The 15,705-nt window shown below is 46.3% G+C and overlaps 4 protein-coding genes across 4 annotated transcripts in view; 3 read left to right on the plus strand and 1 right to left on the minus strand.

The window, feature by feature from the left end:
- Positions 1-753: 753 nt before the first annotated feature.
- Positions 754-1,770, plus strand: AK88_04715 (uncharacterized protein; the record flags this gene model as incomplete). Its single annotated transcript, XM_012482323.1, has 2 exons — positions 754-858; positions 1,039-1,770. The coding sequence occupies 2 exons, from the start codon at positions 754-756 to the stop codon at positions 1,768-1,770; spliced, it is 837 nt and encodes a 278-aa protein (XP_012337746.1).
- A 636-nt stretch (positions 1,771-2,406) lies between these two features.
- On the minus strand, positions 2,407-8,385 carry AK88_04716 (uncharacterized protein; the record flags this gene model as incomplete). The annotated part of the gene is made up of 6 exons (XM_012482324.1): positions 2,407-3,546; positions 3,714-4,342; positions 4,827-5,264; positions 5,763-6,513; positions 6,774-8,024; positions 8,290-8,385. 6 exons carry the CDS (start codon positions 8,383-8,385, stop codon positions 2,407-2,409), a joined length of 4,305 nt encoding a protein of 1,434 aa, XP_012337747.1.
- A 1,638-nt stretch (positions 8,386-10,023) lies between these two features.
- Positions 10,024-12,996, plus strand: AK88_04717 (uncharacterized protein; the record flags this gene model as incomplete). Its single annotated transcript, XM_012482325.1, has 3 exons — positions 10,024-10,939; positions 11,482-12,063; positions 12,296-12,996. The coding sequence occupies 3 exons, from the start codon at positions 10,024-10,026 to the stop codon at positions 12,994-12,996; spliced, it is 2,199 nt and encodes a 732-aa protein (XP_012337748.1).
- Positions 12,997-14,747: 1,751 nt separating this feature from the next.
- Positions 14,748-15,705, plus strand: part of AK88_04718 (uncharacterized protein) — a gene marked incomplete at both ends in the record, with an annotated part of 11,491 nt that continues 10,533 nt past the window's right edge. The window contains one exon of the mRNA XM_012482326.1: positions 14,748-15,683. Within this exon, the coding sequence (XP_012337749.1) occupies positions 14,748-15,683 (936 nt within the window). The remainder of the gene's footprint in view (positions 15,684-15,705) is intronic.

Consider the following 15,705-nt stretch of genomic DNA (forward strand, 5'->3'; position numbering starts at 1 on the left):
TGTTGGTTCCTATTGTATTAAAATTTAAGTTTGCATATTTGATGATGCACCATCAAAGTTACTTAGTAAAATTTTACATGAAGGCAGTTTGTAATGTATGGTAAATAAATACGTACCTGGGCGAGACATATATATACATAAGGGGGACATGTATTTTTGTACGTAATGTTGTAAGGATAAGGGAACGGACAAATTGCCATACTAAGTGTTGTCATGGTGCATTAAGGATATCGGTACATGCGCGAATCTTTCTCGGATCGCGCATGTCTTAACTAAATTATTTAACTTTTTTATGATCTCGGGAAAGGAAAAAAAAAAAAAAAAAATGAAGAAACGTTCATACAATATTCTTAGAATGCATCTAAATTAGAAAAAATAAAATTAATGTAGCACCAAGTATGTTTTTTGCATTTATTATAAACACGACCATGTATTGTAGGAATAGAATTATTTTTTATTCATTTGGTATATAAATTATTAAATCGTCTTATCCATAATTAAACGATATTTTTATTTTCTTACTGGAACTAAATAAGTTTTATAAATATTTTAGCAGATGGCATGCGCTCATGCTTAGTAAATAAAATTGTTTATTCTGTTCAGCAGGGATTTTTATAAGGTTGATTCACTTTTATTAAGAATAAAAAAATAATTTAGCAGGACTTATGCTATAACTCCACCACGAAGAAGTGTTGTTTTGGTAGACACCACATTACAAATAAGAAATACAGGACGATGAACAAATTTACAACAATGAATAACTGTCAACAGACAGAAGAAACAAAAAAGTTATTCCCTGGTGCTGTTAAAGTTCTCATTTTTACTCTTTTACTATGGACATGGCAACACTTTAATATGGTGAGCGGTCTGATAATATAACTACCAGGAACTATTTTTTTTTTTTGAACTCATATCTTTACTGTTGTTATGGCGGTTCATTTGGAGGAAGCGACTTTACTATTATATGGATGTAAATATGTTCATTTTGGAATGATATGTAATTTGACTTTTTATTTATTATTTTTTTTTTTCGTGTAGTCCGCTACATATGGAGCACAGCTGGACAACAAGGATGTAGGGGAAAAGGGGTCAAGCATGAAGGGCGCCAGGTGCCTGAAGGGAACTGAAACTTTATTTCCGGATTATTATGAGTTTTCAGGAAAACGCGGATCATCTTATTTTTGCCCAAATGACAGTGACAGCGTACAGGGAAGTCAATATTTTTGTCCGGGCCTATCTAAAGGACAAAACAAGGATTACTACGAAATGACAAAGTCTGATGCGGGAGACTCAAGTGTATCATATCAGGAATCGACCAATGACCTGTTCTACAACGATAATTATGAAGATCTAGTAGAATATAATGGAATTGATGTATGTAATTATGGACAAAGCCAGCATGGTCGCAGTAGACTTAGTAGAAGCATAAGGCGCATACGGAACTTTTTACGTAAAATGGATAAGTGCTTTGAGAAGCAATTGAAAAGAGTGATGTGGTATGAAGAAGAAAGTATTCGTAATATACGTGGAAGGATGAGTGGAATGGCAAGAATGAAAGTATTTTTGCTTGAGAAAAATATAATGTCACCAGCAATAATAAGTGCTGTGGTCTCATTAATATGTGCGACGGTAGGTCACACTATGATTAGTATCATATTTGCTATGATAACAAATGTTATCTTAATTTACATCATACTAAAAATTTTAAAAATGGGGTTAAATGCAACAACATTATTAAAGTGTTCACGGGAAGGAGCATATTTCGTATAAATTATAAGCCACAGAGAAGATCATAGCAAATTTCTTCTCTGCAAGTCTTGGAAGTTGTAAGGGAACGAAGCCGCCTTACGATTGTACATTGTAAGAATATACATATGCATGATTGAGAAAGTAGTATACTCCCAAGGTGTACATACAATATATGGAATATTTCATAATATGTAAATTAAATTTGGCAACGTTGTGCATATCATGATAAGGATGTTACACGTATTATTTAACACAACGGCACATTTTTCCGTATTATTATAGAAACTACATTACTTTGTATTCTTTTTTGCTTTTGTTTTTTTTCTTTTTTCACACGGCGCAAATTCCAGAAGGATCTTATTATTAAATGTGAATATTTGACACATTCGTTAAATAGACAGAGCATAGAAAGAGGCAGTTATTATTTCTACAAAAAGCTGTCATGTATATAACATTCAGAGGGGGGGAAAAAAAAGGAGCAATACATAAAAATGTATAAAGTGCTTAATTTTGAAAATAACAGGGGAAAAAAAAACAGGAGTAGGAAGTAACTTAAGCGTAGTAACAAATAATGTAAATCGATTAAGGGGAAAAAGTAAACTGTTCTTATTATGTGTCATTTCCATTTATTTAAGTGCGCATTGTTTCAACCTAATATTAAAGGTGTTCTAATAAAGTATCCACATATAACTCCTTCTCCTGAAAACGGCTTTCAAGCTCATACTGTTCTATTACTAATGCCAGGATCAGTATCCATATTTTAGTGCTTAATGGTTTTTTCATATGAGGTTGTTGATGCAGTGGTTGCGACCGCGGTAAATCTCTCACTTGTAGCATGTCTTCTGCTGCTGTTACTATTTCCATTTTTAAGTCTTTTTCCACTCCAGATACATCGCGTTTGCCCGGCACTGTCTCCTCCTCGATATTTTCTAACAAATGTTTAAACCACTCCTCCTTATACATACTCATTTGCCGATGTTGTTGGGCAACGCACTGTCTCCACAAGTCCAATTTCTTCATCGGCAGGATTGCAGCGTCACCTAATTCACTGTGCCCGTATACTCCGTTGTCCTCGGTTGCCACCATGTGTGCAAGCAGGTATTGTTTCCATTCCGCTTTTAATTGCAGAAACCATGTTTGCGTCGTGCAGTCCTGCAATAGGTGCTTGTTGCGGTCAATCCAGTTAATCCAGTGGGTGCAATCCGACGTCTCGTCCCCCGGAACAGTAGGGGCACGACTCTGTTCTGCATCTAACTCCATGGTTTCCATACAACTCCATGGATCGCAGTCATTAGGTGGACAAGGTTCCGTTGCTAACTGTATGGTTTCCATACAACTCCATGGATCGGGGTCATTCGGTGGACATGCATCCGTTCGTTCGATGTCAGTGGATGGATCCACGGTGGATGAAACATTGTTTCCTGATAAATCCTGGTTTGTGGTAGGAGCATCCAAGATGTTGTTATTCGTGTCCTCGTCCCGCATCAAATCCTGCGCAAACTCCTGCACGACAATGTGCAAATAGTCGTCTTTGACGTTTTCCCATGCGGCCGCTTCGCATTCGTTGAGCTCTTCTAGATGTAGCTCGATAATCGTGCGCCTATGCACGCGTGGTGAGCGTCGTCGTCGGTGTTCGGCAGCAGATGCGGCCCGCCTATCCCGAATCATCGTGTACCCGTAATGGAGCGGTGGCGCGCCGCGTTGTAAATGCTCCAATATTTCTTCGTCGAGTGGCGGTGACGGCACGTCACGCACTGTTCGATATGTTCGTCGTCGTTTGGCGAGGTAGGCAAAGTACTACAAAAAAAAAAAGAACGAGGACGATGTAGGAGTGCATTTGTGTTGGAATGACCGTACAAAACATCCCGTTGGGAACACATTTCTATGGTACATATGACGGATACGCATATACGGTGTCGCGTCGTATGTGCGTTGTGTGTGTGCTTGTGTGGATGTGTGCTTACCTTCCAAAGGGAATAACCAAGAAGGGCGACGGTGACGGCAGTGAGAAAAAACAGCACGGGAGTAGTGGCGGTAAGGACGGTGTTCGTTAGGTCGGGTCCATCAGGACCATCTGAACTGGGTCCACTGAGACCCTTGTCTGTGTCAGCAGGTGATGCAGCTTCTAAGGTTGGTGGTGAAAATCCTCCTGCTGCGCCCCCTACGTCAAGTTCCTTCGGAGCAAGGTCAAGTTGGAAGTGTCCACCTCCTCCTCCACCAGAAGCACCCCCTGCACCACCTCCTGAGGACTGGTCGGCGCCTCCGCCGGTGCCGGCGGTGCCGCCGCTGGCCTGATCGGGGTTCGGGTTCGGTTTTGGTTTGGGTGGATTGAGAGGAGGGGGGGCGTCATCGTTGCCGCCATCGACGACGGCATTGCCACGGTCACGCGTACTATCGTCCCCTGCGTTTGCTGTTGATGTTGTTTCTGTTCCTGTTGATTTTGGCGTTGCTTCAGGAGATGTTGTTGTTGTCTCTGATGCGGATGGTTTTGCCTCTGGTTGTACTGCAGATGAAGGTGGCACTGGTGCCAGCCCAGGTTGCACGCCTGATCCTGCCGGGTCTATGCCCTGTGTAACCTTATTAGCATGTTCATCTGTAAATTTGAAGAAGGCAAGAATATGGATGCAACTGAATCTTTGTGCGTGGTTGTTGGTTGGACATGCTCGGTTGCCGCTTGCCCAGGTTCGTCGTTGGATGCTTGGCCACACGGTTGACCACCATCGTTGACGAGACGGCGGCATGGTGCACAAGGGTATGGGGACACGGTGCGGACGGTGCCACCCCGGGGAAAAGACTCTCTCTCCCACACAACACGCACAGTGTGTTCGTGTGTCGACTTCTGTCGACGTCGACGTCCACATCCAGCGGCCGACCCAGCGATCTTGGCATCCTCATTCTCATTCGACGTTTGGTTTCTCTCGCGCCCTCTGTCCGTGTTCTGTCCGGAAAAGTTGTTCTCTTTTTTTTTTTTTTTGTGTCCTCTCCCTGTATGTGTTTGTACCGTGGTACACACTTTCCCCATAATACCGTGCACATGGTACAGAGAGTACCCATGTTAACTACAAAAGAGAGTATACCTGGGCCGGTGTTAGCATCCTCAAGTGTAATCTGAACACCCGGAGGAATACGAGGGGCTTCCAACCCTGGACCAGTATATGTACCACAGGTAATGGATACGCCCGATGATGTACCCTCCTTGTCTGGACATCCGACAGTACCTGTACTTGCTGTACCGGAAGATGCTCCTCCTGGTCCTGGGTCTGCGGGTGCTGCAGGACGTGCCGGTTCTGGCGATGGTGGTGATCCGCTTGATTGGGTGTCCCCTGCACTGGTAGCTGTTGGTGGTGCCGCAGGTGGAGGTGGTGGTATGGATCCCGTTGCGGAATCATCGGACCTTCCTCTTCCATCGGTCCCACTCCCGGGCTCTGGTGTGTTCCTGTCAGGAACAGGCTTCTTCGGTACCTCTGGTACCTTAGCTGGTGGTGCTTTCTCTTTCTTCGGTTCCTTCTCCTCGGCTGCAAATGAAGAACGCAGAAATATGGACGAGAAATATGATAAAAAACAAAAACGACACCAATGGTACAGAAAGAAGGGTCCGGGACAGTGCGGTCAGGTAGCGCCAGGGTAGGGTCGGCTGCATGCGTCGATGCATGGGTCGATGCAGTGGGTCGGGGTAAGACTCGGGTAGCCTGGGTCAGGCGACCGAACGCGTACGGTGAGGTGAACGCGGTCGAGTGGGTCTAGGTGGACTGGCGTAGATGGTAGCAGTACATTTATGTTGCCGTCATGTCGTGCATCGTCCCGCTGCATCCCTCATCTCGTCTCCGGTGCCGCGTGTGCGCTACCACTGCCGTCGTGAACGATGCTCGCTCAGCTCAACGAAGGGGTGCCGCGCTGTGCTGTTGTGGCTGGCGTGTGCGTGTTGTTGTGGTGGTGGCATCCACATTCGGCAGTACGGTCGGTATTCGTGTTCGTGTGCGGGGCGTATTGGTGCTTTCTCCCATTGGTCTTACCTGCAGCTGTTGTCGCAACGGGTTTGGCCGCGGTAACGGCCTTGCTCTGTATTGCGTCCTTATTGCTCTCAATACTCTTCTGTACTTTGTCCATTTCGGCCTTCACTTCTCCCTTTATGTTTTTAACTTCCTCCTGTATTTTTTTCTCCTCGTCGTTATCTATGTTTTTCACGTCCTTTTGCGCTGTTCCTCTAGGTGTCTGTCCTCCTTCACTCCAGTTCTTACACCTACTGCTCAATATTCCTGCAGCTTCTGTATCGTCCCACTTTATCGTTTCCGTCTTTATCCAGTCTCGTATTGTGTGCCTTAAATAACCCCCGGCTACTTGGGTCTTGTCGAAGTTTACGCCATCACAATCATCATTCTCGTGGAACCCAGTGTGGGCCTTCAATAATTCATATATAGCTTTTTCTGCATACCTTGCGTCCTCTGTCTCCAGGCACTCGGGAACAAGCATACTATCTATGAATACATTCACTATCATACACTTCATATAGCGTTGCGTTTGTGTTACGTGTTCTGCAGTCCCCTGCGCACTCCTGCCTGCGCCAGACACATCGAGCCCATGCTTAAAAAGCAACGCCCCCAACATAAACTCACATACGACACGGTCACCCTGTAACATGTTTTCCTGATGCTGATGCTTTGCAGCCTCCTGACACAGTGTCCCATACGGTCCCTGCTGATCCGGTTTTTCCATATATTTCACAAATTCTTCGTACACAGTCTTCATATCTGCCCAAAACTTATCCTACATCGCGCAATAAGCATATAGTTATAAGCATATACATCTTCTTTCCGTTTTCTATTTTTTCTTAAATTTCTTACGCACTCTTTAAAATACATGGTCCTCCTTAACATACATAATTCTATTTCTTGTTCTTTCAATTATTAGTCCAATACACACTGCTGCCATATATATCCTATTTAAGAATTCCTCCGATTCTGCGTTATCATATGAACATATCCCTCCTGCACTTTGTCCTGAATCTTCCTCGTTTAAGAACTTACGTAAAACTGCCTATCCCTATCATTCCCGGGTATTCCCCTATCCTTTATATAACTCACTAGAACGTTCACTAAGAAATCTTTCGCCGCTTGCGTATCCCCCTTATACCCTTTTCCTAGACCAATAGCTGCACTGCGTGTGGTCCCTCCACCACTCCCAGATGATGTCGTCGTCGTCGTTGCCACCGGTTTCTCCGCTACTGGTTGGACAGGGCCGCGCGGATTGCCGTTAGCACCGGCCGGTTTCTCCGGTGGCTGTGATTTCGTTGGTGGTTCCGGCGACTTCGGGTGCTGTCTCGGCCGCGGTCTTGGTCTTCTTCCTGGTCCTGTTCCAGGGCCCGGGCTCTGGCTGGAGGGAGGTTCCCCCCTTCCCCTTCCTCCTCCTGCACCAGATCCACCCGGTCTTCCTCGTCCTCCTCCGCTTCCACCTCTTGCAGTTCCTGTCACATGTCCACCTGCAGCGGTCGTTACCGTCCTGTTCACAGTTTTTTTCATTTCCTGGACCTTTTCCTTTATCTTCTCCTTTATTTTAATCTGTATTTCACATTTCCACTTGGATTCCCCTTTGTCTTGCATGTCGTCTAACACCTTGTTCAATCGCTCAAAGGTAGCAGTTTCCGTCCACCACTGTATGCTCTGCATGAGCTCGGAGTCCTGTGGTGGCGCCCCCGCCTGTTCATTGCACTGCTGGTCACTTTCCTCCACGTCCTGTTCTGCCCAAGCACACTTTTGCACTCTGCCGTGTGTAGTTCCTGTGGTGCGTCCCGCGAAACCTTTCTTCCAGTCGTCCAGCTTAGTCTTTATGCTTGGTCCAATACCACGTAATCCGAATATGGCCTCGCCATAGTCCCGGCCCTCACACACCCCTGGCACATAGTGCTGTTGTCCTGGTTTATCCGGTTGCCTGAGTGCTTCCGCAACCTTCGTTATTATGTCTTTATGGTCACTAGTTTGCCCATACACCTGTACTAAAACTTCAGTGCCCAGTGTACACTTTAAATATTCCCTAAACAGCTGCGCTGAGCGATTGTTCACGTTCCTCTTGTGCCATCCTTCGTTCTGCCCTTTATAATCATAACCTCGTATATATAACATAAGGTTTGCAATTTCATGGCACCTGCTTTTGCATGTAGCCACATTTGTTTCCGCTCCGGTATATAGACTTCCACATATACCAGCGGTCTTGCCGCTACGTTGGGTGAGTGTCGTGGTTACTTCCTTGAAGATAATGTTAACCTCACTCCTTAATTTTTTCTGCGAGTGGAAGAATCCATGTATGCGTGTGTATATCCTTTATTCCGCTGTGCCCTTAAATTCGTCTACATCTAACCACACGACCTTTAGGATTCAAGCATGCTGTATTCACTGTATCTGTCCTCACCATAGCTCTCGTAAAGTACGACACGTATATAAATAGTCTATGCTCACACATACAGGGTCCAATTGCCCATGTATATATATTGCTCTCCAAAGTGCAGCTTGCCCCTTCCTGCAGAATGTTGTATACAAGAGCACTTACCCAATATGCCTTTCCGTCCGTTATCTTCCTTGTCTGTAGATAATCCTCCCATGCCCCTAGAAAGGCCAGTATGTCCGTGGCATATGGCCCGAGCATAGTACCAATATTGAACACTTTTTATTCCCCTTCTTAAAAAAAAAAGTACGACGACCACTACTACTACTACAACTATTACACACCGCGCATTAACCACAACAACAACAACAAAAAATATACACACACCCCGTGTCCGGGTGACGCCTCTCCGTCACCGCGTTCTCCGGCAACGCTGTCTCCGTGCACGCCGCTCCCGTCACCCCGTCTGCGGGTCACGCTGTGTCCGTCAACACTTCTCTGTGAACGATTCTGCGTCAACCCCGTTCTGCGTCAACCCCGTCTGCGCCAACGCTCTCTCCGTCAACCCCGTCTGCGTCAACGGCTCTGCGTCAACGCTCTTCTCCGTCACCCCCTTCTCCATCAACGCCTCTTCCGTCACCCCGTTCTCCGTCAACGCCTCTCTCCGTCAACGCCATTCTGCGTCAACGCCTCGCCGGGTCACGCCTCTCCGTCAACGCCTCTCTCCGTCAACGCCTGTCTGCGTCAACGCGTTCTCCGTCAACGCCTCTCCCGTCAACGCCTCTTCCGTCAACGCCTGTCCGTCAACGCTTCTCCGTCAACGCCTCTTCCGTCAACGCCTCTCCGTCACCCCGTCTCCGTCAACGTTTCTCCGTCACCGCTTCTCCGTGCACGCCTCTTCCGTCAACGCTTCTGGAAGTCGTGATAAATGCACAACAACTACTTGTTCTCTTCCTCCTGCCGCCGTCCGCCGTCTTCGTACACGGGATTGTCTCCGAGTAAGGGGGTCGGTCTGAGCAAACGCGGTCTAGTGTAAGAAGAATTCGACGAACCAGCCGCGGGAAGGAAGGCGGCAACGACGGCAGAAGCATTGCTGTTGTTGTTCGTTTTAGGTGTACGCACGCAGAGAGACTGTGTATGAAGGCGTTTAGTGGAGCAGGCAGTGGGGGGTGGTATTCATGATGCGTGGTGTAGTATTTTTTCTATTTTTTCCTTTTTTTTGTTTCTTTCTCTTGTTGTTATTCTATCCTTGTATTTTTTTCTTTCTTCTCGATATAGTTCTCCCTTAGCGCAACCATACATAGAATAGGGGAACACACAACGTAGTACAAGTACATATGATACGCGCAGTTCATGTAAATATTGTTGTAGAAGTAGACGCAGAATAATTATTTAGCAGACTATGAACATATTAAGGGAGAGCATGTTACATGGGTTTACATGTGATATATGTAGCATAGTAATATTTCCAAGGCACTGGACAAAGTAGCGCATACTAATACAATAACACTAATATGTCAGCAGCGCTCTTAGGCGACGTGTTGGCCGAATACGTGCGGGCGCGGGGTGCCGACATTAGCCACGAGGATTATCTGGTAACTTAGAGTGATGGTCCGGATATTAAACGCAGTGCACCTTACTTAGCTTATGCATAATGGGGAGGCAGTTTATGGAGCGCAGATACGTGCCATATGTGAATGAGTATGGACGGTGCCCGCTGTTATGATAGTGCGCGCGCGCCTAGTGCATTGTACACAGGAATGTATTCACAGGTGCATTAAGTGTAAAGGAGGCCGCGCAAGTTGTACACTATGCATATATGTGTTATATTATTTGCAGAAAAAGCTGTGGGCAGATATACAAGTTCAATTAGGGCAATTCATACGCTATATAGACCAAATGGACCTAGAATCTCTGGGTGCGAACTGTATGAATGCGTATTATAAGCATCCACAGTATCCAGATGGTCCGCCGCGCCAGGTAACACGCGCGGGAGACAGAATTATGTGCAAACTGATGGTAGGAGCATTATATTTTATGAATGACAACAGTTGGCCTACGCGCGGAGGGAGTATGGGGGTTAGTAATGATGATGAGCTGAGGGAATATGTCAGATGTGCCATTGTCAATATGTATATGGACATACTGAAGGAATCATCATGTGGTGGCGAATGGGGTTTATATTATGCATGGTACACCATGAAACAGCTGGAAGAAGGGCCAGGGGGTGGTTTAATAAGCCAAGGTAAATGTGGACAGGGAGTGTTTGAAAACATAAAAGCGTCAGAGTGGGATATGGGCAAGAAAATTAAGGACTGGCTATGGCAGAATTCACGGACGACACGAACAATAGCAAGATCAGGTCTAACATCCAAGTGTAGTAAAGCAATTTCGGACATCGATAAAGTGCACAACGCAGGAACAACAGATAGTTTGAATGTTCTGAAGGAAGGACTCGAGAAAGAAATAGGGGACACCTTAAAGGCAGCCATGAAAAGCGTTATGACGCAAATCAGGAAAGAAGTTAAGGCAAAAATAAAGGGCTCGGGGGATAAAGCACCTGGTTCCACACTAGAACCCCCATCTGACTCTGAGGAAGATGACACAGGGGAATTGTCAGATTCAGAAGAAGATAAAGAACAGGACCACTATTCAAGCTTACCAGCGTCATCGTCTCTCCCAGGGGCATCCACGGGACGAGCGTCCACCATTTCCAAATCAGCCGGAGGGGTAGCCGCCGCTAAACCCCCCGACGCACGTGCAACAACACAGGCTACAGAAACGCCGACAACACCATCACCCAAGGAACCGACAGGTAAGGACCGAGGGGGAGCAGCACGAATACACATACGCACCGTACCAATACGACTGCGCACGGATGCCACCACAACAACACCCACACGGCTACAACAACGCAAGCACGCACGGCGGCACAGCACCACACTTCGTTGACGTTGAGCGGCGACGACGGAGTTTAGACGAGTGTAGCGGACTGCAGCGACGGCCACTGTGTAGACGAGGTGTGTGTGCGGTGGCCACGACGGCATGGGCGATGAGCGTGTAGCGATGGCAGTGGTAGCGGCCACGACGGTAGCGACGACGAGGGACAGGACGGAGATGAGTGCCCACGGCAGCGGTCGAGGACGGCAACAAATAAAAGTGTACTGCTACCATCTACGCCAGTCCACCGAATACGCAGTCCACCGAGTCCTACCTCGACCCACTTCATCCAGCCGACCACAGCCCCACCCTGCCGCTACCTGACCTCACCGTCCCGGCCCCTTCTTTCTGTACCACTGGTGTCCCTTTTTTTTTTTGTCATCTTTTCATCCATCTTTCTTCCGTTCCCCATCTTAGGTAAACCACGTGCAGGACCCGAACTCGGGGATACCGGAGGAGAAAGGTCACAGTCGGTACCGAAAGCACCGGCATCCCCAGTATTACCAGCCAGACCACCACCACCTCCACCACCACGTAGACCATCGACACCAAGACAAGGTTCAGACCCAGGACGACAGGCAGCAGGCACAGCTGGGGCGTCGACAGACACGAAGGTTAAGGATTCGGATGCAAAGCCCCCAGGTACGGCGCCATGTCCCGACAGCAACAGCACATCTGGCGGTGTCTCCATTAGGTGCGGCAGTACCTCAGATAGTGATCTGGGGCTGACGGATGATGTTCGGAAACTCCTGCAGGCACAGGACACGAGAGAGAACGCGCCCACTAGTCCTAACCCAAGTTCAGGGACAGGTGAATCTAGCAGTGTGCACACAGCACATTCACTCAAACAAGAGTTAAAAAAACAAGAAAAAAAAAATGAAACAACAATTTTCCTGAGAGAGAGGGAGAGACACCACGGAGAGAGAGAAACCACGCAGAGAGCGAGAAACCAAACGTCGAATAAGAATGCAAGCGGCAGAGCGATCGGCCAAGCCACGGGTCCGCCGCGCTATGTAGACGCAGACCGACACACACACTGTGTGTTGTGTTGTGTAGTTGCAGACAGGGAGCGTCTTTTCCCGGGGTGGCACCAGCCAACCACCGTTCGCACCGTGGCACCATGTGGGCAACCGTGACATTGTTGTGCAGGATCGGTTGCAACCGCATGGCCCATCCACCAGCGTTTCAAACTTTAGCTTCATTACGTTCACTTTTCCTTCCGAATTTACAGGTAATGATCCTCCCGCAGTAAGGACGACTACTAATCAGGATCCATCAGTAGCCACAGCAGCACCCGCACCGGGACCAGCACCACCCCAGAACCCAGCATCAACAACAACATCAACTTCCAGTGGACCAGAAGGGGCACCAGCATCATCCAGTGCAGCACAACCGGGACCCCCTGGCGGCTCTGACCAGAATGCGGGAGCTCAGGGGACACAGGGATCAGACCCTATGTTCCATTCCGAGCCAATAACGGATTCACCCGCGTGGTATACAGAATTCGACACAGGAGGCACGGGCACAACATCCTCTGGTGGTACACAGCGTGATAGCGCAGACGGTGCACAAAACGCAGGTGATGTAAAGAGCGGTAACCTAGACTGCACCAACAATACGCCTGATAAGGGGTGTGGCCCTTATTTCTCACTAACCTTCACACCCGATGCAACTAGTCTAGGTGGATCCTTTGTACCACCTAATCCAGAGTCTGAAATACACGTTCTACACGCTGATACCCGCTATCCACCCAAAGAAGGTGGCCCAGATGTTCCTGACCTAACCGACACCGTCCTTACCGCCACTACCCCCATCCTGTTGTTCGTCGCTGCCGTTATCGTCGCCCTTCTTGGTTATTCCCTTTGGAAAATAAGTGCACACACAAGCTCATGCACAACACGCACACAACGCATAAATACGGCACAAATATAGCAGAGTGGCAAATGGACCAACAACCGTTGGCATTCGCCTTCCACTGCTCCGTCCCGTGTTCCCAAAGAGAACGCGACACAACTATACACGATTTGTAAGTTACTCCCACAAACAACAAAAACAACGCACTACGGACGTATGTCCCTACATGCCGGATGCATTGCACATTTGAGGTAACTGAGGTTGAGCTTGTGGGATACATATATTAGATACGTGGGTACACAAGCGCTTTATATACATAATACTAGCATAATATTCACATACCCTTGTAATTATGAAGTTCTATGATTCAGTAATAAAAAACAAAAAAAAAAAAAAAAAAAGCCCTAAAATCTTAAGGCTCCTAAAGTTCGTAAACTGCGAACCATAAAACCCTTAATCTTGAATACGCAACCCGGAATGCTGAATACGCATTCCTGAACCTTACAATATTAAATCCGTAAGCCTTGCACCCCGCATCTTAAATCGATATTCCGCAATCACATAATCCTGAAACCTTAAACCCCAATCCTTAATCCCACAATTTCACTACACTTATCCTTTATTTATATATGCTCCTTACGCTCTTAATTAAATCCGTGCACACTTTTTCAAAAAAAAGATAGAGATGCGGGTATACACACATAAGAACGTTGTGAAACTATATTTCTGCATTTATTATTTATCACTACGCGTAATAAAACCTGAGAACGATATAAATCACTACCCCCATAAATAAAAAACGGCCACGATATACATGTATAATTATGCGAGTACGTGACAATAACAACCCCCCCAAAAACACTGATACAATGGAACTTGGAGCTCGCGGCGCTACTCCAAATTTTTTTCGTCGTTTCCATTTGTAAAGGGTATAAATTATCTTAGGTTCACTATCTTCCTCACCCTTATACCTAACTTAAAACCAGTACAGTGTTATTCCACATATGGAATGTTGCTCTCGTGCATATGCTCTTTGCTCCCATTACACCGTTAAAACGGCGACATAGTGCACATGAGCCGGTGCTGAATTTGTGAAAAATAATTGACCCCTTTAGTCAACATTCATATCGTACAGCATGTATACAAAAATGGGTTCTTCTGTGTGCTCTTTCGCACTTCCCTTATTTTCTATTTATATTATGGTGCATATGTATACTTCATGTAATTTATATGTACATACCTAGGTAAGAATAGTATATTTCGTACGCAATTGATTTTATCAATATTTACCACTTCCCAATAGAAAGAAGTATTACACGCATAATCTATACACCTACATGTGGAAGAAGAGAAAATAGTATTTCTGTAGTTCATACATATAAACACGCAACATATCGCCACTTCTACCATTTTCTAAAGGCAAAAGAAAGAAACAGAATGATGTTCCCTGTGAAACTTTCTACATTTATTTTAGCCCTGTGCTTATGGCAACTTGCTGATTGTGTATGGAAGAAACAACTGTATTTTGGGGGAGTTAGCACATTTATTGTGATAGGCTGTTAACTCGTTACTAACAACTATAAATCTGCCGCCTTTCCATTTATTTCCATGCTGTACATCATTGTGTACACCACAACACTCGCATGTATTCCCGTTGTTGTTTGTGTTAGGCGAGTACACTAGGTACATCATCAGGTAATGCAACAAGCCAATATGACACGATAGATGGGACTACCGTTGGAACGACCACCGTGTCATTGAGTGATGGAAAGGATGCGCACACACGGGGTCAACGTAATTTTTACGACGGTCGTGGGACGGGTAGGCGCATGAAGAACACGTTGTTCGACGACATGAGCAGAAAATTACAGTCCAGAGACAAAGAAAAGCAGGCAGAGCACAACAAGAAGTCATCGCAGGATATAACTGCAGCGAATAGTTGCAGGAGGGGTTTCAAGAAATGGAAACGTTGTAAAATGGGGAGAAGAGCATGGATAAAGCTTATAGTAGTCGCCACTGTCCTGTATTCAGGCCTTATGTCCATTATGCAACAGCTCATTGTGGAATCCAGCTCTGGAATATCATACTTTTTTTGGTCTCTCGCGGGCGTATATGGAACTCCCATACTGATTCCAATTATCTATGCGTGCGTGCTAGCAGCGTTCTGCTGCTCAAAAACAGCGAAATGTGTACTGGACAAAATTTGGAAGAAGAAGGAGAAGGAGGAAGATCCCACAGAAACGAAAAGCAACGAAGGAGAAGTAAATAAGAAACCGGAGACTCCCGGTAATCAGAAGGTACCTGGAAAACCAGAAGTACCTAACAAGCAGGAAGCATCTGGGATATTAGAGGTACCTAAGAAACCGGAGACACCCAGGAAATCAGAGGTACCTAAGAAACAGGAAACACCTAAGAAAACAGAAGTATCTAACAAATCGGATGTACCTAGGAAACCAGAAGCACCCGGGAAATCAGATGTACCTCAGAAACAGGAAACACCTAAGAAACCAGAAGTACCTAACAAGCATGAAGCATCTGGGATATTATCGGTACCTAAGAAACCTGAGACACCCAGGAAATCAGATGTACCTGAGAAACAGGAAACACCTAAGAAACCAGAAGTATCTAACAAAACGGAGGTACCTGGAACCACAGAAGTGCCAAAGAAACCGGAAGTACGCGCAAAAGCACAAGCACCTGGGGAACCAGAAGTACTCGTGAAACCGGAATCATGTGGAAAATCAGAAGTACCTAAGAAAGCAGAAGTACCTAAGAAATCGGAAGCAC

Source organism: Plasmodium fragile (genome assembly GCF_000956335.1).
Source record: "Plasmodium fragile strain nilgiri unplaced genomic scaffold supercont1.73, whole genome shotgun sequence".
NCBI classification, from domain to species: Eukaryota; Apicomplexa; class Aconoidasida; order Haemosporida; family Plasmodiidae; genus Plasmodium; species Plasmodium fragile.